The 23,688-nt window shown below is 45.1% G+C and overlaps 1 protein-coding gene across 1 annotated transcript; it reads right to left on the reverse strand.

Annotated features, from left to right (window-relative positions):
• Positions 1-2,331: 2,331 nt before the first annotated feature.
• Positions 2,332-23,193, reverse strand: LOC132691142 (uncharacterized). Its single transcript, XM_060652527.3, has 4 exons — positions 23,139-23,193; positions 14,866-14,956; positions 13,180-13,306; positions 2,332-8,574 (listed from the first exon to the last, which is right to left on the reverse strand). The coding sequence occupies exons 2-4, from the start codon at positions 14,878-14,880 to the stop codon at positions 7,163-7,165; spliced, it is 1,554 nt and encodes a 517-aa protein (XP_060508510.3). The 5' UTR covers positions 14,881-14,956; positions 23,139-23,193; the 3' UTR covers positions 2,332-7,162.
• Between the last annotated feature and the right edge of the window lie 495 nt (positions 23,194-23,688).

Raw genomic sequence — 23,688 nt, forward strand, 5'->3', positions numbered from 1 at the left:
GGGAAGGTCCTCGTGTGACCCCACAGTGAGGGCGAGGATTTAGTGCATCTAAACTAGCAAACACAGACTGAATTGTTCAAGACATAGTCTTTTTTTTTTTAAGTTTATTTATTTATTTTGAGAGAGAGCAGGGGAGGGGCAGAGAGAGAGAGAGAGAGAGAGAGAGAATCCCAAGCAGGCTCTGCAGTGTCAGTGTGGAACCCGATGAGGGGCTCAAACTCACGAAACTGTGAGATCATGACCTGAGCTGAAACCAAGAGTTGGATCCTTAACTGAGCCACCCAGGCGCTCCAAAATCCATTTCTTTTCAAACTACACCCAGTGTGGGGCTTGAACTCATGACCCTGAGATCAAGAGTCATGTTCTTCCAACTGAGCCAGCCAGGCACCCCTCTCATTTTTTATAGTAGCTGCCCCAATAGGTGTGAGGTAGTATCTCATGGCAGGATATATATTTAAGTGCTTATTTATTTGAGAGAGAGAGAGAGCGTGTGCAGGGGAGGGGCAGAGATAGGGAGAGGAAAAGAGAGAGAACCCCAAGCAGGCTCCATGCTGTCACTGCAGAGCCCAACATGGGGCTTGAGCTCACGAAGCTTGAGATCATGCCCCGAACCGATATCAAGAGTTGGCCACAACCGACTGAGCCACTCAGGTGCCCCTAGTGTATCTTTAAAGAGTTTGGGAGACAGTTGGGAAATATGACAAGATAAAATCCAACTGAATATTAGGATATTTAGAAGATCGAATATTGTGTATTCAGTGATCTTAGCTAGAGGAGTGAATTTGGATTCCCATGTCCTTTACTTGAGGAAATATATCCATGGTGGGATTTTCACCATTTCTACGATAGCAGAGGAGGAGAGTGGGGGAGAATAACCTGAGTCTTTTTTATGTTTATGAATCAAAAAAAACAGAATAAAAAGAGGGGGGTGGACAATCCCTCAATCACATAGAACAATTAAAACATATCCCTATTGGTAACTGCTAGATTTGAGAATCCAAAAAATTTGAATGAGTTTCAAGAGACAATATACTCATCCCTGTGTCAAAAAAAGAAAGAAAGAAAGAAAGAAAGAAAGAAAGAAAGAAAGAAAGAAAGAAAGAAAGAAAAAGAAAGAAAGAAAACCTCTATGCAGAACTCTATGCCCAACAGGGGACTCAAACTCACAGCCCTAAGTTATGAGATCAAGAGTCCCATGCTCCACTGACTGAGCCAGCCAGGCGCCCCTTAAATTTTTCCTAAATCAGCACGACTGCACATAAACTTTGTTTAAACCAAAAGCCTGATTTATGGCGCACCAAGCATACATTTTACATCTGCTTTGTAAATGAGTGGCCTAAAGCAAAACCATCTCATCCTTAACACCAATACTCCTACTTCTTGCATTTCTTGGTGTTAAAACTCGTCATTCCTGCCTATATGCTAATCTAGAGTCTTTGGGCCTTCATAAGATGTACAAAAAAGTATATAATCCTGTAAAAACTATTCATTGTCTACAGCACTGTCTTCCCTGTGAAGATTGTTGGTTTGGGCCAGCTGGCCTAAATTGGGCTGGAATAAAACTTTCTTTCTTATAGAGATTTTTTTAAAAAAATTCTAAGTGTTTATTTAGAGAGAGGGAGAGGGAGAGAGAGAATCCCAAACAGGCTCTGTGCTGGCAGCATGGAACCCGATGCAAGGCTCGATCTCATGGCCTTGACATCATGAGCTGAGCCGAAATCAAGAGTCGGTTGCTTAATGGACTGAGCCACACAGGAGCCCCTCTTTTAGACTCTAAAAGGTTTATTCATTTTGCGTCAATACCACAAACTCTCAAAACTATATTTTGTAATAAGACAGATAATGTTTATCCTCTTTCAAATAATGGTATCGGGAAAACTGTACTTTCAGATTTTTAAAAATTGAACACCTAAGTAATAGTTGCTATTTATTTTGATAACTAGTTTTTGTATATGAAAAGGTAAGAAAATTCCAGTTCAGACTTCTGGTATTTATTTAATGAAAAAAATCTCTGGAGGAAATAAGTTAGCTGCAAATTTACATATTAAAAGTTCACTGGACATATCAATCCTACAAGTCCAATTCAAGACTTTTGAAAAAGATACAGCGTAAGCCCAAAAAAGGGCAGAAATGAGATTTATATTGAATATAATGAAAAGTAGAATAAAACTAATGTCTTATCAAAATTGAAACAGCAGGTAAATCTTTTAAAATATTGACTAAAGATAGGCACATGAACAATACTAATTAAACTATATTTATTAGTATTAGTACTTATGAATACTAATTACAGTAAGACTATTGATAAGAGATTTTCAAAACCTGTAGGAATTACTGTGAACAACTTTATCTTTACTAATTTGAGAACTGAGAAGAATAGTTTCCATGCAGATAGATCACTAAAATGGAATTAAGAATTAGAAATCAGAAAAGCATCCATAACTTGAAAACTTTGAAATATTCAACAGGACTCTGATCACCTTCCAGGAAACTTTCCCACTTTTTCAAGGTATTTATTGACAGTTCTCCTCACTTACAGACAAAATGTTTTCAGAACAGAAGAAAACATATAAAAAAAAAATGTAGTATTGCTAGTATATCCTTCATCTTAAGGTATCAAAGAGAAAGCAGTTTGACTTCTGGAATGCGGTGCAAAATGAATCATTAGAATATGCACTATGACTAAAAAGGTTTTACTCTAGTAATGCCTGCATTTTAATATACTGCGGTACTATACACCCGATGATGTGATTACGTCTCCATTATGCTAGTAACTTCAGAAAAGCACTTTAAACATTTAAACACTATTATATTTAAACTATAAATGTGTGTTCAGTACATAACATGAGGAGGAAAGTTAATCTGATCTATAGTATCCATCTACAATGAATACAGAACTTTATGTTGACAGCCAAATGTTAGAAGCATTTCTGTTATGATCAGGAGTAAAGAATTGAGAACTGAACCCTGTATATCACCACTTCTACTCAAGATTATACTGGAATTTCGGGCACCTGGATGGCTCAGTCAGTTGAGTGACTCTTGATCTCAGCTCATGTCTTGATCTCAGGGTCATGAGTTCAAGCCCTGCATTGGGCTCACTGTTGGGCATGAAGCCTACTTTAAAAAAAAAAAAAAAAAAAGAATATACTGGAATTTGTAGCCATTTATAGCCAGTTGGTCAGAAGTACAAGAGGCCCAGGACTTGTGATTGGCATCTGAAGTGGGGGCAGTGTTGTGAGACCGACTCTGTGGTCTGTGGAAATTCCCAGTTGGCTTTAGAACTGAATCAATTGTAAGACACTCAGTTGGGTGTCCAGAGAGCTGGAGAATTGGCTGGTGTAGGGAAAATCTCGCATGTTTGGTCTCAGAAGTGCTGTGTGAAACAGCTGACCTTATTGTTGATAATTAAAATGATCTTATGTATGTTGGTAGCTAAATATACATGAAGAGAGGCACCTGGGTGGCTCAGTGGTAGAGCATGCAACTTGAACTCAGGGTGGTGAGTTCAAGCCCCATGTTGGGCATGGAGATTACTTTAAAAAAATAATGAACAAATGAACAAACATGAAGAGAGGAATAGACAGAAATGGTACCAAGGGATTTTCTGATGGTTTGTTCATTTGTCTTCATGAATTTTAATGTTTTTGTTTATCTACTTATTTATTTTGAGAGAAATAGAGACTGTAAGGGGTAAAGAGGCAGAGAGAGAGGGACAGAGCCTCTCTGTCCCTCCAGCTCTGCCAGCTGCAGAGCCCGATGTGGGGCTCGAACCCACAAACCACAAAATCATGACCTGAGCCAAAACCAAGAGTTGGTCGCTTAACGAAGTGAGCCACTCAGGTGCCCCATGAATTTTAATTTTTATGTGGAGCAACCAATGGGCCCTTTAGGAGTGGAAGACTTGGTGCTACAAGGAACTCTTGAAACACAGGCTCCAGCCACAAAAACTCCACAAATCCACTTACCAACCTGTACGTCCTTTGCACCCTTTTATCTGCATCTGTGCCTAGAAATAGGCAGGAGGGCCCCCCAATGCCCAAACCCATTCTCCTCATAGCAGTTCTGAGGAAGAACGTGATGAGGCAAAGAGGAGGGGTGAGAGAGCCAGATTCCCTAAGAGGCTGTTTTAGAGGGAAGAAAAGTATCTTAATGTATTTACAGTCAACTGATGTGCAAACAAGGATGCCAACAACCCACAATGGGGAAACGAACAGTCTCCAACAAACGGTGCTGGGAAAATTGGATGTCCATCCCTATGCAGAAGTTGAAAGTGGACTTTTATCTCACATCACACTTAAAAATCAACTAAAAAATATGTCAACAACTTAAGTGTAAAGCCTGAAACCTAGAAGAAAACAGGGGAAAGCTTCTTGACATTGGCCTATGGAGTGATTTTTGAGTTTGACCCCAACTTTGGAGTTTGACCCCAGCATGGGGAGGCAGGAGGGAACAAAGCTAAAATGGGCAAGCGTGACCACATCAAACTACAAGGGACAAACTTCTTTCTGCACAGCAGAAGAAGCCATCAAGAGTGAAAAGACAATCCAAGCCATGGGAGAAAATATCTGCAAACTATGTATCTGAAAGGATGTTAATATTCAAAATATATACGGAACTCAACATACCAAGGGAAACTTCCTCAACTCAATAAAGAACAGCTACAAAATTACCGTACAGCAAACATCAATCTTAAGGGTGAAAGACTGAATAGTTCCTCCACAGACTGGAGATAAGGGGGTCCTCTGTTCCCACTGCTAGTCAACGTACTATAAGTTATAGCCAATGAAATAAGGTAAGAAAAGTGATGTAGACCAGAAAGGAAGGTTTAATAATGTACCCATCAACAGAAGGTATTGCAGTTGCAGTAAGATGAATGCCTCCCCACGCCTCTCACCACCCACCAAAAGGATAGCCCTCATCCCTATAACCCGTGAGGGTTACATTCTATGTCAAAAGAGAGTTTGCAAAAAGAGTTTGTCCTTGTGCCCTAGTTAAGGATCCTGAGATGCAAGATGATCCTAGGTTACCTGGCAAACATGATATAATCAGGAGGGTGTGATAAGAAGGATATAAGTGGAGTTGGAGACAGAGAAGTCGTTGCTCTGATAGAAGCAGGATGGGGACAGATGTTAAGATGCTACCTTAGAGGAAGTGGGCTATGAGGCAAGGCAATTAAGCAGTCTCCAGAACTTGGAAAGTGCAAGGAAACAAATTCCTCCCTGGAATATCAAGAGGGCTAACAGTGCTGTGGATCCATTCTAGACACCTTATGTTGAGAAGTAAAAGAGAATAAATTTTATTGTTTTAACTCACTTAGTTTGGGGTAACTTTTTACAGCCACATTAGGAAGCTAGCGAAATGGTGTACACAGAAAAGCCCAAAGAGGGACTCCTGGGTGGCTCAGTTGGTTAGGCATCTGACTTGGGCTCAGGTCATGATCTGGCGGTTTGTGAGTTCGAGTCCCACATCAGGCTCTGTGCTGACAGCTCAGACCCTGAAGCCTGCTTCAGATTCTGTGTCTCCCTCTCTCTCTGCCCCTCCCCTGGTCATGCTCTGTCTTTGTCTCAAAAATGAACAAACATTAAAAAAAAAAAAAAAAAAAAAAAAGCCCAGAGAAGCTACAAATCTCTAAAGTGAGATTAGTAAATTCTTTTTTTTTTTAAGTTTATTTATTTACTTTTTTAGTAATTTCTACACCCAAAGTGGGGCTCAAACTCATGCCCTGGAGATCAAGAGTTGCATGCTCTTTAACTGAGCCAGCCAGGCGCCCTGTAAGATTAGTAAATTCTAGATATTCAAGATCGACATTAAAAAAATCTATATTACTTCAATGCAGTAGCAGTTAACACATGGAAACTGAAATTAAAAATACAATTATATGTACAATTGCTCAAAAAGGAAAAAGTACAAACATACGTTAATCTAACAAAAACATTAACAGGATTTTGATGCTAAAATCTATAAAAGTTTACACAAATAGAGACCTACCACAGCCATTTACTGGAAGATACAACATAGAAATGATGTCAAATGATTACAAATTGATAGACAGGTTAATGTAATTTCTATCAAGGTATTTTCTACAATACAAACAAGATTATTCTAAAATTTATAAAGAAAGGCAAAGGAACTAGAACAGCCAGAGCATCTGAAAAAGAATAAAGTGGTCAGAATCATTCATGCAAGATTTCTAATATAGTAAAAAGTAATCAAAACTACATTGTATTCGTGGAGTGAGACACAAATAAATCAATGGAAAAGAACAGAGAACCCAGAAATGGCCCCATACAAGTACTTCCAATTGAGCTCGGACAGAGGTACCAAGGAAACTAAGAGAATTAAAAAAAAAAAACAAAAAAACTCCACAAAAACTTCATACCTGTACTAATATTAGCTCAAAAATGATCATAGCTTTAAATGTGAAATGTAAAACAATAATACTTTAAACCAGAAAAGATTCCATAGAACATTATCCTCAGGATCCATATACCTTTGCTCTATCTCTGTGTTATCTATCTTCCCATCTGGAGTTTTAACACATTTTGACTTTATTCTGTGGTATGCTTTGAGTATTTGAAAAAAAACAATTTATCCTGTGGTGTGTACTATTTCGGTATCTCACTTTAGAGAACTTGAGATTTCATTATTTTACTCCTCATAGAAACTCTCTGGGGGCACCTGGGTGGCTCAGTCGACTGAGCGTCCGACTTCGGCTCAGGTCACGGTCTTGCGGTCCGTGGGTTCGAGCCCCGCGTCGGGCTCTGTGCTGACAGCTCAGTGCCTGGAGCCTGCTTCGGATTCCATGTCTCCCTTTCTCTCTGCCCCTCCCCCGCTCACGCTCTGTCATCAAAGACATCGAAGGCAGGATGTTTGACAAAAAGCCCTCTCAGATTCATTACATTAGTAAGGCTGCTCTCCGGTGTGGGCCCTGTGATGTTCTGTAGTTTTGATCCATGGGTAGAAGCCTTAGCATGCACATTACATTCATGTGGTTTTATCAGAGATGTAGATCCCGATGTCTAGTGAGTTGCGAAGCCTGTGTAAGTCCTCTGCCGCACACGTTACATTTATGTGATTTCTCTCTAGTGTGGGCTCTCTGATGCCGACTCATGCGTGAACTTCAAATCAAATGCGTTGTCACACTCCTACGTTCGTCAGATTACTCCCCGGTATGAATTCTCTGATGGCTTACAAGGCTTGAATTCTGAGTGAAGACCTTGCCACAATGACTACATTTATAAGGCTTCTCTCCAGTATGGATCATCTGGTGTCTAGTGAGGTTGGAGCGTTGAATGAACGATCTGCCACACTGGTCACACTGGTAAGGTTTCTCTCCAGTATGAATTCTCCGATGACTAGGCAGGCTCGAACTCTGACTGAAGACCTTGCCGCATTCATTACATTTGTAAGGTTTCTCTCTAGTATGGATCACCTGATGGTAAGTAAGGCTCGACAGCATAGTAAAGGCTCTGCCACACTCATGGCACTGGTAAGGCTTCTCTCCAGAATGAGTCCTGCGATGACGCGCGAGGTGTGAATCGTAACTGAAGACCTTCCCGCATTCGTCACACTTGTAATGTTTCTCTCCCGTGTGGATTATTTGATGTCTAGTGAGATGTGAGCTCTGATTAAAGGCTTTGCCACACTCGTTACATTTGTAGGGTTTCACACCGGTATGGATTACGTGGTGGTTAGTGAGCTGTGAGCCGTAGGTAAAGGCTTTGCCACATTCGTTGCACTTGTACGGCTTCTCTCCCGTGTGAATTCTTCGGTGACTCACCAGGCCTGAGCTCTGACTGAAGACCTTGCCACACTCATTACACTTGTAAGGCTTCTCTCCCGTATGGATCACCTGATGGCTCGTAAGACCTGAACACTCACTGAAGGCCCTGCCACACTCATTGCAGTGGTAAGGTTTCTCTCCGGTGTGAATTCTGTGATGACGTACGAGGTGCGAGTTGCGACTGAAGACCTTCCCACATATGTCACACTTATACGGTTTCTCTCCTGCCTGGATTACCTGGCGTCTAGTGGGGTGTATACCGGGATTCACTGCTTTGTCACACTCCTCACGTGTGTAAGGTTCTTCCCTGATGCGCGCTTTCTGGTCTTGTGTGAGTAATGAAGAACGCAAGGGATCATTCCCACGTTCATTAGAGATGTTGGTCGGGACTCTTGGAAGAATTGTGTGAAGTAGTGAAACTGAGGCACTATCGCTGACAGACCTCGCCACTTGGTGACATTCGTAGATTTTCCCTTCAGTCTGAAGTATCTGCACGCCAGCCAGACGTGACTGAAAGCTTAGTCCAGACCTGTTTTCAATCGGCTCATTTCCTGCGTCTCTTCTACCAGTCAGGTTTTTGTTGAGGGTCACGAGCACACCTTCGTAATTTCTTTCACCGTCCCTCCGCTGACACTCAGAGTCGTGAAAACTTTTCTGGATATCTCTGAAGCCACAATCTTCGGCGCAACGGCTTTCATGTCTTTCCAATATAACTGTCTGCAATACTTCCCCTGTATTACTGTTTTCTTTTGGTGGTAGTTCCTTGATCACGCATTTGGGAGAGAGAGCTACGAGATATAAAGAACCATAGGTTTCCAATTAATTACAGAAAAATCTCATATTGAAAAACATATTACACCAAAAGTACTACATATATTGATCAGTTATGAAATGTTGCAACCATGACTTTCAATTTTTAGGAACACAAAAGGTACAGGATTCTTTAATATAAAAGGGTAATTACATGTAATTCAAATTGATTTTAAAGCCTACTTTAAATAGTCAATGTTGGGGCACCTGGGTGGCCTAGTCGGTTAAGTGTCCGACTTCAGCTCAGGTCGTGATCTCGTAGTCCGTGGGTTTGAGCACCGCATCGGGCTCTGCGATGACAGCTCAGAGCCCGGAGCCTGCTTCGGACTCTGTCTCCCTCTCTCTTTGCCCCTCTTCCCACTCATGCTCTGTCTCTCTCCCTCTCTCAAAAATGAACAAACACTAAAAAAAAATTAAATAATCAATGACAAAAAAAAAAAAAAAATCACAGTATGCAAACTTACGTTAGCCCTGAAAAGAGGGGGATTTTCTCATCATGTTCTGCAATGGCACACCATTACCTGCCAATTTTTCACAGAAAATATATGGTTGTTTCATGTTTGAAGAGGTAAAAGTACTGTCCATATTTACTGCATCTTTATTGGGCACTAATTCTAAAGCACAGCATGATATACTCTAATGGTAAATAATCCAGAACAAACTTATCTAACCAGTAATCTAAATTTTTTTTAACATTTATTTATTTTTGAGAGATGAGAGAGACAGAGCACGAGCGGGGAGGGGCAGAGAGAGAAAGAGACACAGAATCCAAAGCAGGCTCCAGGCTCCGAGCTGTCAGCACAGAGCCTGACATGGGGCTCAAACCCACGAACAGTGAGATCATGACCTGAGCCGAAGTCGGATGCTTAACCGACTGAGCCACCGAGGCACGCTATCTAAATAAATGGCAATTTAGAATTGGAAAACTATAGTAGCACTGGGGAAATGAGGGAGACTTTAATCAATGTTATAAAAATATTTTTCTGAATACCAGTCATGTAACTGTATTCCCTCAGAATGGCCATTTTTAACAAGCAGTGTAAGTCGGCTATGCTGCACTGTGCATACCAAAAAACCATCATCTGTAAGTCATAACGACAATTAATAAAACATTCTAGTAACCTAGAGTAAAAGCAGGACTGAAGTAATAAGTAACCACAATGATACAAAATTACAGTTTGTGGAATTCTCAACAAATCTCTCGAGAGGAAAAAAAAAAAAAAGCAAGGGCTTCTATTCCAGAACCAGCATACAATATGAAAACTGGAATTTATGTTAAGACCACTCATTTTTGAAGTATCCAGTCAGGGAAATACTTAACATAATTGGGAAAAAGAAGTCAGAAATCACAATTATGATTTTTTTTTTTAAGGTATCTCTATGCCCAACAGGGAGTTCAAACTCACAACCCCGAGATCAAGAGTCACATGCTCTACTGACTGCACCAGGCAGGCACCCCATAAATCACAATTATGAGTTTCGCCCTGCACTTATGTAACAGCTCATCAATTCCCTATCTATGTAGTATTCTTTAATTTTTTAGTTCACTGGCCACAAAGTATATGTAATAATGAGTTTGTGCGTGAAAATCTTATTAATGAAGGCCAGATCAAACAATGTTTGGACAGAATTGTAGAATAAAAACATACAAAATATAGTGCAGGCTGCATGGCCTGAATGTTTGTGTCCACCCCAATATGATGGGGTTGGAGGTGGGGTCTTTGGCAGGTAACCAGGTCATGAGGGTGCAGGGTCGCGAATGGGATTAGGGCCGTTACAAGAAGAGATATGAGAGCTTGCTGCCTTACTCTTTCCATCATGCACAGACACGGCAAGAAGGCAGTGCTCTAAACCAGAAGAAGCCTCATCAGGAACTGAACTGACTAGCACCAAGATCTTGGACTTGCCAGACTCCAGAACTGTGAGAGATAAATTTCTATTAGTTAAGCCATCTGGTTTTGGTACTTGCTACGGCAGGCTGAGCCAAGGCACAGACAAAAGACCATCTGATCGAAATCATGACAGAAGGTTGCCGTATCTTACAAAAGTCAAGGAATTTCTGAGACTTTACTATAAAACACGGAATAGCTTTACAAATGAAAACCACAATGAGATACCACCCTACACCTGTCAGAATGGCTAATATTAACAACTCAGGCAACAACAGATGTTGGCGAGGATGCAATATTTACTGCATCTTTATTGGGCACTAATTCTAAAGCACAGCATGATATACTCTAATGGTAAATAATCCAGAACAAACTTATCTAATGAGTAATCTAAATTTTTTTTAACATTTATTTATTTTTGAGAGATGAGAGAGACACAGCACGAGCGGGGAGGGGCAGAGAGAGAAAGAGACACAGAATCCAAAGCAGGCTCCAGGCTGCTGGAGCATTTTGCATTGTTGGTGGCAATGCAAGCTGGTGCAGCCACTCTGGAAAACACTATGGTGGTTCCTCGTAAAATTAAAAATAGAACTGCCCTACGACCCAGCAATTGCACTACTAGGCATTTATCTACAGGATCCAGGTGTGCTGTTTCGAAGGGACACATGCACCCCCATGTTTATAGCAGCACTATCAACAATAGCCAAAGCATGGAAAGAGCCCAAATGTCCATCGATGGATGAATGGATAAAGAAGATGTGGTGTACGTATGTATGTATATACACACACACACACACACACACACACACACACACACACACACACTGAAGTATTACTCAGCAATCAAAAAGAATGAAATCTTGCCATTTGCAACTACGTGGATGGAACTGGAGGGTATTATGCTAAGTGAAATTAGTCAGTCAGAGAAAGACAAAAATCATATGACTTCACTCACAGGAAGACTTTAAGAGACAAAACATATGAACCTAAGGGAAGGGAAACAAAAATAATATAAAAACAGGGAGGGGGACAAAACAGAAGAGACTCATAAATATGGAGAACAAACTTGAGGGTTACGGGAGGCACTGTGGGAGAGGGGATGGGATAAATGGGTAAGGGGCATTAAGGAATGTACTCCTGAAATCATTGTTTCACTATATGCTAACTAATTTGGATGTAAATTTTAAAAAATTAAAAATAAAATTAAAAAAAAATAAAACACGGAATATCTTAAGCCTTTTAATAGCGCTGACATGGTAAAAGCCTTGAAGTACATCACCACCACTTTTTAAATAGGGACAGTAGGCACATGGGGTTTGTGTTTCTAACCCTTATTCATAGAGAAAGTAAGTATGAGAAAGAGGGTTTGACCTGGGCCTGCGGGTTCAGACAAAGTGTGCTCATGCATAAACGCCTGCAAATCACAGTCAAGATCGGGAGCTTCGACATAAATACGTTGAGGGAGACACCAGAGCTGTGTTGTGCTAACAGTGTTACCTAGCCACCCTGAGTACCCTGTCACCCCCGCAATAAGGATTTCTGTAGTGTCCTGAAACAGCGATACAGTGGATAAGCAGGGATCTTTCTTAACGTGGTAAGTAGTGTGGCTGGTGAGGGGGGCCTGCGGGAATCAGGGTGTTCAAGTTCTACACAATTCATAAGCTAGTAAGGAACAGTGTGGTCCATCCAGATGGAGGTACCGTGTGAGGGAAGGTCGGTCAGAAGGAAGGTCAGGAGCAGAGGGCAGGAGGTAATGAGCACATGAGAGAAGCGATGGTATTTGCCAATCCACGGAGGGGTAAATGTGCCAGGGCAGTCAGAATTCCAACCTTGGGAAAAAAGAAGGGACTGACGTGGCAAACACCATCATGCTGTCCCACGATGGAATTATAGGAATTAACTGTAGGAATTATAGTGTGGGTGTGTGGCCAAAATGTAAGACAGGTAATAGGGAGGGAGTGTGGAGACCAGGCAAGAAGCCATGCTTAGAAAACAGAGTAGAATGGGTGGCTGCTGAGGGGGAGGCACAGGGGACATGGGGTAAGGTTGGTAAAAGGGGACAAAATTTCAGCCACGTGGTGAACAAGGTCCGCAGAGCTAACGTACAACATGGTGACTACAGTTGGTAATATCGTATCATTGAAATTTGCTAAGAGAATAGAACTTAAGTGTCCTCACCAAAAAATTTTTTAAAAAGTAAATATGTGACGTAACGTGTGTTAATTAACTTGATTATGGAAATCCTTTCACAATGTATATGTATGTCAAACCACTACAGTGTACCCTTTCAATATATTACAATTTTCTTTGCCAGTTATACCTCAGTAGAGCTAAAAAACAAAAAATTCATCCTCTGACTGCCTCCTCTGAATACTTACAGAACAGTTTACACGAGGATCTCGCTCTCTTGTAAGAACCAGTGAATCAACAGCACAGGGGGAGAAAAAAAAAGGAATTGGGTATTTTAAGCTTTTCATAAGGTTTTATGCATACTTAAGTTCTGGCAGCATGCCTGATTAAGTGTGCAAATCATCTGACAAAAGTGTAAGTGTCAAGTCCAGATACCACGTTATGAGGCTTTTCGTATCTGAGGCAACAGGGCTTCAATCTCAGTCAAGTAAGACAGGGGGTCCAAGGAGGAGAATGCAGACACCCAAGGGCAGATCTCCACTTCTGGAGGGAAGTTTTCCTCACCCAGGGAGACCAGGTTCCTGTAGTTCTCCAGCATCACGTCCCTGTACAAGGCCCTCTGGGCGGGGTCCAGGCACTCCCACTCCTCCTGAGAGAACTCTATGGCCACATCCCTGAAGGTCAACCATCCCTGAAATGAGAACACATTTCACCAAGGAGCTATGGGGAGAGTTATCCGCACCCAAAACAGGAAGACGAGAAATGTGTAAGGATCAATTCAGATGAAGTAGGTTTTCTTACAGATTGTACTGTACAAATACAGTAAGGTATTTCTGAGCAAGTTATGTGTCCCCAATTTTGGCTTATTACACGTTCCCATAAGAGGTTAGGATGGCCTCTAAATCAATACGGCTTTTTTCATTTTTGTGGACAATATAAGAAATATAAAAACAGAAAATCAGGGGTGCCCGTTGGGAGCATGTGACTCTTGATCTTGGGGTTGTGAGTTTGAGCCCCACGTTGGGTGCAGAGATTACTAAAAAAAAAAATAATAATATTATTAATAATAATAAACTTAAAAAAAAAATAGGGCGCCTGGGTGGCTCAGTTGGTTAAACACCGGCTTCAGCTCAGGTCATGATCTTGTAGTTCATGAGTTCGAACCCCACGTCGGGCTATGTGCTGACAGCTCAGAGCCTGGAGCCTCCTTTGGATTCTGTGTCTCCCTCTCTGTTCCTCCCCCATTTGTGCACACGCACTCTCTCTCCCTCTCTCAAAAATAAATAAAGATTAAAAAATTTTTTTAAAAAATAGAAAATCAATATAAGGTTATCTAAAAGTGTTATCCATCACGTTGTGATATCTATCAATGTCACAATGAGTGATATTCAATATCTAGATGAGCAAAGGCATGAGTGTTATCTTCAGAGAAGACAATACCCATGATGGCTTTAGAGGAAGGCCACGGTGAGTAAAGGCTCTTGAAGACTTCCCACGTGCTAGCCATCATGCTAAATGCTTTCCACGCACTAACTCCCATTGACATCGACATCACTCATCATAGACAGATCTGTTCCCATCTTACCAAGGAGACAACTGTGTCACACACATTCCCCGAAGCCTGCCCAAGGTCAAATGCTCTAAGAAATGGCAGAAAAAGCTCCAGAACCCAGACATTTAGGCTTTGGAACTGAACCTAAACAACGAAACATATATACCAGATAGCATGAAAAGAATGTTGAGAGAGGGATTCCTGAAACAATTAGAGACAAGTTTAAGGCTAACAGCATGGTCATTGTATCTGTGCATGCACACGCACACGCACATAAATATCACTCTTGTGCTATTTAACTCATTAATGTGATAGTGTAGAAAACATGTAAAGCCATGCAAATACTTAAGATTTAACTTCAAAAATTAATAAACTTATTTATGAAGTAATGATAATGTCTGTAAATACTACAGGCTTGTGCATCCCTGCACACACACACACACACACACACACACACACACACACATTCAAATTTACTGAAGTAAGAGGAGTTGACTCTCCATGACACAAAGGGCCCTCCTCATAGGCTCCGGTCCCTGGGTCATGATGAGCTGGAATCTAAGTGCAGAGGAGAGGGACGGGGGTGGGAAGGTCTGGGGGAGTGTGGACAAACACTTCAGACTCAGACAAGGTTAGCAAGTCCAAGAAGGGCCTTGCAGGAATGAGAGACAGGAAATCGACCCAGGATATGACTTCACCTGACAGACGGCCATTCCCGACTCCTTTCCTTTGCTCTTCCTCCCTTTCCGGGATTCTTCCTCAGGCAGGATCAGGCTTGGGAATTCAATCCTAAGTGTCAAGAAAACGCAGCTTAACGCTTTGAGTCAGTCTGGGTCCTTCCCGTCCTGCATCCTCACACGGGAAGGCCTCTCCGTGTGAAAACACAGGGGGTGCCCCGGGACAGTGGACTCCTCCAGAGGCCAGCAAGTGACCTTCCCACCCTTCTTCTTCAGAACCGGCTCCCGCCCTGGTGAAGCCCCCCGCACACCGCATCAGTGGGGACCTGGGCGGGACCTGACCCTCCCCTGCAGGTCACAGGCCTGCCCCAATCACACCCCACGCAGAGCCGGGCCCCCTCACCTCTCCCTGGGTCAGGGGCGGATGTCAGCCTCAGACAGGGAGCACCACAGCCTTGGTGCTCAGCGCTGGAGACACATCAGAAACCCCCCAGGCACTTTAACTAGGACTGAGATCAGGCCCTGTCTCCCCTTGGCCATTTGAAGGGACTCTCTGGGAGGGGGTCTGAGAGGCTCCACTGAGAAGGTGGCATCAGAACGAGGACCCAGAGGAGGGAGCTTGTTAGCCACCCCCCTCTGAGGGGCCACACAGTACCAGGCAGAGGGACAGGCCCCGGGAGGCCCTCAGGCAGGAGCAAGCCTGGCCCCAGGAGAGGGGAAGAGGCCTGTGTGGCAGCAGTGGGGTGAGGAGACCAGCAGGGGAGGAGGACAGACAGGCACCTGGGGAGGCAGATCCGGAAGGGCGTGTCTTCCAACATTTGCCCCCCATGTCTTGAAAGAAACGATATGTTCCTCCTCTCATTTGAAGCAAACATCAGATTTTTTTCATCATACACATTCAAATATTTACAAATAATGTAGTATCTCATATTTAGAATTATGCCAAGCTGTTCACTAAGCCCCAGGAAGTAGAGGGTTGCCCTTAACCAAAATGTGGAGGGTGCAGGGGGAGGGTGACTGGGGGAGGTCGAGTCAGTTCTGGACAAGTTAAGATGGATGTGCCCCAGACGTCCTAGCAGAGATGTCGAGGCAGCTGGACACGGGACGGAGTCCAGGGCAGAAGTCTGGTGGAAGCAGAAACCAGGAGACATGCAGGTGGTGCTGAGAACCGGAGATGAAGTGATAAGGAAAGGCAGGGGTGTAGCCAGAGAGAAGAGGTTCAAGGACTCAGCTGCGGGGTGCCCCGCACTCGGAGACCAGGGAGTTCAGCAGACACCAGCAGGGAAGCTAAGAGGTGACCAGTGATCGGGGAAACCAACAGGTAAATAGGGTAGTAAAGCTTAGCGAGATGTCCTCAAACTAAGAAAAAAAAGTGTGTCGAGGAAGAGGGAGTGGTCACATGTTCCACCTGCCCCTGACAGGAAAAGCAAAATAAAGACAGGACATTCAATCCTGGACTGAGAAATGGGGTCGCTGTGGCTCTGAAAGACAAAGTCTCAGGGGCACGGTAGCTGTTGAAAGCTTGACCAGATGGGGTTCACTAGACGAGTGGAGACCAGATTTGAAGACAGTGGAAGCAGGCTTTTAGGGTCTTGTGTCCTGAAAGGGAGCACGGGGTGGGATGCGCATTAAGGAGGCCACTTGTTGTGCTGAGCACTGGGTGTTGTATGTAGGTGATGAATCACTGCATTCTGCTCCTGAAACTAATATTACGCTGTATGTTAAAAACTAGAATTTAAATAAAAACTTGAAACATGAAAAAAAAAATGAAAGGGAGTAAGGAAGAGAAGGGCTTACCAGAGGGGAAATTAGTTAATAGAGAACGTTTTGTTATTTAAAACAATTTTTTTAAGTCTATTTGAAGGGAGGGAGGGAGGGAGAACGAGCGAGAGAGAGCACATGAGCAGGGAGGGGCTGGGAGAGAGGAAGAGAAAGAGAAGCCCAAGAAGATTCTGTACGCTCAGTGCAGACCCCAATGTGGGGCTCGAACTCACAAGTCATGAGATCACGACCTAAGCCGAAGTTGGACGCTTAACCGACTGAGCCACCCAGACGCCCTGAGAATGTTTGGGTTTAAAGATTCAACGAAGACAGTGAATAAGCGGCTTTGGGGGGGAGGCGTGCACGTGCGTGTGGAAGACGGGCGAAACCACCATCTGCGTGTGCTGACTGAAATTATTTCCTACCGCGTACAAACTCGAGATGGAGTGGAGGAAGGATCCCATCCGGTCCCGAGGCAGTGGGTGGGGCTGGCGACCCGGGAACAGTCTCTGGCTCAGCAACACACAAAACGACGGTGGTGCAACCTCTCGCATGGCCTTCATATGGCCTTCATTTGGGGGCACTGAAATGCGCAGGGGTATTGTTTGCCCTCGGAACAGTCTTCATCGTGAGGGACAGAGCAGCTGACCAGGTGCAGGGGAGGCACAGAAAGCCAAATCCAGTGCGCCTGGCTGGCTCAGTCAGTAGAACGTGCGACTCCTGATCTTGGTTGGGGTCGTGAGTTCGAGCCTCACATTGGGTGTCGAGATTAAAGAAAAAAAGAGTCAAGAGTCCTTCACTCAGACCACTCTCCTACCTGTCAACAGATGTCTACAAGGATGCATGAGCCCCCAATATCTTCTTAAACATTCAAAACTCTCACTTAGATCTTCCAAAATGCATCTGAATCCTTCTTGACTTGCAATACAGAATAATCCAGAAGGTTCTCTGAGACCTTCCCTCCAAATCCTCTGTGTCAGACGATGATTCTTGCACAGACTCCACACAGGTTACTGTGTGGAACAGATTCCCAGACTCCCCCCAACCCGTAGGACCGAGGCACCATCCAGCTGCGGCCAGAGCTCCCTGTGGCTCGAACAACATCACAGGGGAATGTGCCTCTGCCTAATCCCTCTCCTTTTCGTGTCTCCTCAAGTGTCATCAAGTTTCCCAATTAAACCCCAGCTGGCAAATCTCAGCCTCAGCATCTGGGTCCGGGGGAACCTGGGCCACGACAACGGCTCCGCAAACGGACCCATGCAGCCCCACAACCACCCACAAACCACTTCCCGGTGTTCCCGCAGGAACCGAGACACCCCTTCCCAACAGGTCCACACACCCCTCACCCCACAGCCATGCCCGGGACACGCGCACACACCGTTCCCTGGGCCATCTGGGGGCCCACACTTGCTTCCGCTTCCCTCCCGCACACCCCTCTCGCCTCACTTCCATTTTCCCCATCTTCCCACCTCTCCTCGACATGCGGCTGAGCAAACTGGGCCAAGAGGCACGGGCACCACACCAGTAACGGACACGAGTGCAGAGTGAAGGATACCGGGTCTTCAGTATGGACACCAACGAGGTGGCCCCGCCAGGGAACACTTGTGAGCAAGTGGGGACAACAGGGAGTCCAGCTGAAAAACAGTCAAAGGTTGGCCAGATCCAGTGTGGTGGGACGCGAGAGACAGAGAGGCCCCAGATCTCTTCCCAGAGGCCACCAGGTCTCCCCTCCCCACTCACAGCAAGTTGCAAGAACCTCTAGTTCTTCGTGGTGCCTATTTTATGTCCCCTGAGGCTCCTGACCTCGTCCTCACCCTCCTGAAGGGAAACTGAGACTCTTGACTCTGAGCAGATAACTGCTGGAAGCCAAGCCCCCGCCCAGGATGCAGCCGGTCCCTGGTGACATGCACAGCCCGGGCCACCTGAGAGCTGGTGAAGGGCAGTGACGCAGCAGGTGAACACGTGGGGACCCCTGGTCTGTAGGGCCTTCCAGGCCCCGGTACGTCCTTCTGCTCTTGAGTAAATAAGCAGCCACAGGAGATTTCGATCCATTAACTGAAATTCCCAGAACAAATACTGGCATGAGCATCACCACCTGCCCGGCCTCCTTGGTCTTCCCCGAGGACTACTCAGCTCTACCACAGGCCCGGCAGCTCAACCCAAGCCCAAAGTGAGGTGCAGCCGCCAGCCTGGGAAGGAGGGACTTCGTGCTCCCTCCAGCTGAGACAAAACAGGAAAGACTCAATGGAGACGATTCAACCTGCATAACACGACAGATGGCTGGGGAAGGGCACTTGAAGTGTCGGGCTGGAGAGCCTGGAGAGACATCTCTGAGCCTAAACCTGAAGGAGGAGGAAGGGCCAGAGCTGACATGGTTTAGGGACATCAGGTCAGAGCAGGGACGAGGACCTGTGACAGAAAAGGCTGGTGTTTGGGAACAGAGAAAAGGTGATCGTGACTGGGGCACAGCGAACCGTGAGGAGAGGGTAAGGTCCCAGGACGAGGCTGGAGACACTGGCAGGGCCTGACGATTCGGGCTGTGCAGCCACAGTGAGTCTGTATTCTGTCCTGGTGACGATGGAGCCAGCAGAGGGTTCAATGCCAGGGAGGGACATACTCTGCCGAGAGAGTCACGCCTGCTGCAGAGAGAGGGGTGACTGTGACTCAGAGTCTGTGTCTCTGCCTCCATCCTAGTGTTCTGTGTTTCATTTTTGGAGGACTGGGACCCATTTACAATTCTACTGACATCTGGGCACTCTGTCCAAGAACTGCCACACGAGATATGCGTTGTATTCTGCCAATGAAGTCAGGGCTCAGTGTTGCTCAAATCCAGTGTCTGTCTAGTCCGTCATCTCCATGTTGAGCTGGGCTCACTGAGGCCCACAAGGGAGTCATTTCACCAAGTTATCCTGAGAAGGTCTGCGTTGAGTAAGCAAAACTGGGTCTGAATTCTGATAGGGTGGCCTGAATGGCCCAGTGGGCAGAGTTTGCCCACATCACTCTTCTCTCTTAAAAATTCCAGGACCATCTTTCACATGTCCGGGCTAAGGAAACTTCTATTTCTTTTCTTTTCCTTTATTTTTTTCTTTTTAAATAATCTCTAAGCCCAGTGTTAGGCTTGAACTCATGACCCTGAGATCAAGAGTCGCACGCTAGGGGCACTTGCGTGGTTCAGTTGGTTAAGTGTCTGACTTCAACTCAGGTCATGATCTCAACGTTCGTAAGTTCGAGCCCTGTGTCGGGGCTCTGTGCTGACAGCTCAGAGCCTGGAGCCTGCTTCTGTGTCTCCCTCTCTCTCTGCCCCTTGCCTGCTCGTGCTGTCTCTTTTGGTCTCTCAAAAATGAATAAAAACATTTAAAGAAAAATTAAGAAGAGTCACACGCTCTACCAAATGAGCCAGCCAGGCGCCCTTAGGAAACTTTTATCTCAAGGTATAATCGCTGTGTGCTCAGGCACTAAACTCCCCTTATCCAGAACATCACACTAAAACATTTACAAAATTCAGAATTTTGAACACATAATGAATTGCTGCTGTAAACACTGCAAGGCGGCCACCTATAGAAACAAGACACGAATTTCCTCATCAGGAACAGATGGGCTCTGTTAGGTGACATTTCCAAGTAAATCAGCCCATTCTTCAATATTTGCAAAAAGCAGGCAAGAGGAACTTGAGGGGAATATCTATTCGGTAGCTCATGGCCCACTGTTTCAAAAGATCACATAAAAGGTAAGAAAACTGAATATTAAAGTGACAGCTTAAACCAGGTTTCGACTTACAGAAGAGATTACTGACATGTTTACAAAGTACACACTGGAACAGTCTAAAATTATACTAGATACTAAAGGAAGTTCTCAATATACATGACAAAGAGAGAGCTTACAGACCTGTCTGAACCAAACACAATAAACTTAAAAAAGAAAAGTTAAAAAAACATTTTTTTTTTAAACAATGAAGTATGAGACCAAAATTTTTAAAAATGGCAAGGTCATGCTTAGAAAAGAATGCCAGAAACTGTTTGTAGGATGCTTTCAAAGCTCACTTCAGAAGTTAATTATTTATAGGAAAGTATAAAGATGTATTTCAAGCTTCAAAAAGGAAAATGATGTAAATATAAGCGAATCAGGAAGAAAAAAGTAAAATCCATTACAAAGAAGCAACAGTTTTCAGTTTTCATGTTCCATAAAAAGGCAGCGTGTGATGAGGGCCATTTCTCGCCCCACTTCTATCCTCTGAGCCCAGACAAAGGGAAGAGGGTGACCCATGACTGAGTGAAGTCTCTGCCTTCCTGGCTGAACAGGGATTGCAAATGGAAGGTATATTCTGAAGCAAATAATTATAAGATGCACAGGCTTTTTAGAAAGGAGTTTTGCAATCCTCACACTTATCTGCATAATTTATTCTAATTTTAAGTGTATTATATTATAAAGCCATATGTAACGTAACATACTTCATCATCCATATCCAACCAATTCACCATTCATCTGGATTACTTTGCTCACTACTGTCTTTCCTTCTCTCAATATTTATCTCTCCCCCAACCCCTTTTCTTTTTTTTTTTGGTTTGCTTTTCCATTTTCCCCTTGGGTTTCTGCGCATTCTGTTCCCCTCTCCTGTCCTGCTGTTTCTCTCCTCTGGGTTTCTTCTTGCACACTTGTTCTGACCCATTCTGTAACCTGTTCCCCTTCTTGTTGCTTTCTCCCCAACCTTTCTGATTGTCCCCAATGTTCATGCATTTCTCTTTCCTCCCCAGCTCCCATCTGCTCTCCCAGTTAAGTGTGCTCTTTCCCTGCTACTCTCCCTCTATCCCCACTCTCTGGCACCCCCAGCTTGCTGGGCTCCCTCCCGGCTGTTTCTCCCTCCGTTCCTCTGGTCTCCTCCCATTGGCCCCTTCTTTCCTCTCAGCACCACATCGCGCAGGCTGCCAGGACTCCAACTCTTTCAACCTCTCCCTAGGCTCCAAGTGAAGTGCCTTCCCCTTTGTTACCCACGCTCCTGTTGCCCCTCTCTACATTTTGCTCCCCATCATCCCTCTGGAGATTTCCTTTTTACTCTAAATTTCTCAACCTTCTTTTCTCCCACTGCTGCAACTTTGCCATCTGCTTCTGGTCCTCCCTCATTCATTTTTCTGTAATTCTCTCCGTAGGTCTTGTGAAAATAAATAAGGAAACCTCATTTAAAGTGGAGGAGGGAAACCCTGAAGTGGGAGCTCTCTGGCAAGTACCACTCCCTGTAGCCTGCTTAACCAGCAGGAAGAACGAACAGAAGAATTACTTTAACAAGGGAGGTCCTTTTTCACATGGGAATTTCATCTCCTGCTTGTAAGAAAATAAAGGAAGAGGGGCGCCTGGGTGGCGCAGTCGGTTAAGCGTCCGACTTCAGCCAGGTCACGATCTCGCGGTCCGTGAGTTCGAGCCCCGCGTCAGGCTCTGGGCTGATGGCTAGGAGCCTGGAGCCTGTTTCCGATTCTGTGTCTCCCTCTCTCTCTAACCCCTCCCCCGTTCATGCTCTGTCTCTCTCTGTCCCAAAAATAAATAAACAAAAAAAAAAAAGAAAATAAAGGAAGATCCCTTCCTGCCCCACCAACAGACGCACTGACCACCACCTGCAGCCACTGAAAAACCGCCACAACCTTCAACTCTTGTTCTTCTCCAATGAACTTCCGTTTAAAACTCCCCCCGGGGGCGCCTGGGTGGCTCAGTCAATTAAGCCTCCGACTCCTTGATTTCAGCTCAGGTCATGATCTCGCAGTTCCTAAGTGTGAGCCCTTCATCAGGCTCTGTGCTGACAACACGGAGCCCGCTTGGGATTCTCGGTCTCCCTCTCTGCTCGTCCCCCGCTCGTGCTCTCGCGCACGCGCTCTCTCTTTAAAAAAATAAATAAAAAACAAAAAACCCTCCCCAATTTCCTCCTAAAAATTAGAGCTGACCTTTCCTTTCTCTCCCAACTTGCCAATAGTTCACCACTCCATGCATGTCCCGAACTGCAATTCCTCTGCTTCTTCCAGAATAAAATCATTTTGCTGGTAAAATAACTGACTTTTGTTTTTAAGATGGGCAGTCCCTCTCCTCCGGATTCCTCTCACCCAGGAGTGGGGTGTAACTGGATGCCCACCTCCCACAAAAGCACATTATCCAGCGCCGGGTGCACGGTCTGTCTCAAGACAGGCCCTTTCTAGTCCTCCCCAGCACAAGGTGAGGCCTGGGGAACTAAGAGGAGCCGTCTGAGAGAGACGCGAGGTGAGAGGAAGTGAGCGTGCCTCCGGAGAGGGCTGAGCTCTCCAGAATCTCAGGGCGCAGGTAAGGACCAGCCTCTCCCGAGGGGGCGGCCCGGCGCTGCCCTCTAGGGGCAAAGAGCAGCGAACATCCACCTCGCGAATTCCAAACAAAAAGGGAAGCCCCCGGCCTCCCACGGAGACGTCTGAATTTACTTGGACTGGAGGAGGTGGTGCGGAGATTTTAGCGGCCCCCAGACCCCGGGGACAGAGGAAGGGACACTGCGAGGCGCAAGTTTAAACAAGAAAGACGAAACTCACACTCCACAGACTGGCCACCGCTCCACGAAACCCGCTTCCGGGTCTGCAGGCAACCGCGCGCGCGCAAAGGGAAGAGGCGGGGCCTGTGCAGGGCGCAGAGCGAAGCCCGGCTAGCGTAAGGTCGGCGGGAGCGGGAGGCGGGGTCTCAGGGGCTGGCGGTAACCATAGAGATGAGGCGCGCGGAGAGGACAGGCGTGGGCGGGGCCGACTCCAGCGCCGGATCTGGGATTCCCTCCCAGGTTTTCGGGGCTTGGGAGTGCTGGAGTCAGCCTGGTCTTTATCCTGGGAAGCGGCACTTTCTATTTCAAGTTAATGTTTAAAACAATTTTAAGGTAAAAGCTTAGAGTTTTGTGGGCGCCACTTATGTTGGAAAGTCAGATGTTTTCCTCTTCACAGCTGAAAACGATTCAAGTCAAAAGCCACGAGTCCCGCCAGAGAGGATGAAGCAACTCAGTGATCTTGGGAGCTGGGACCTCGGTGCGGGGTGGATGTGGGCGGTGGCTGGATCCTGGAACACTGTTGCAATTAAAGTTAAGTTAAACAACTGAAC

This window comes from Panthera onca, chromosome E2 (assembly GCF_046562875.1).
Source record: "Panthera onca isolate mPanOnc1 chromosome E2, mPanOnc1 haplotype 2, whole genome shotgun sequence".
Classification (NCBI taxonomy): Eukaryota; Metazoa; Chordata; class Mammalia; order Carnivora; family Felidae; genus Panthera; species Panthera onca.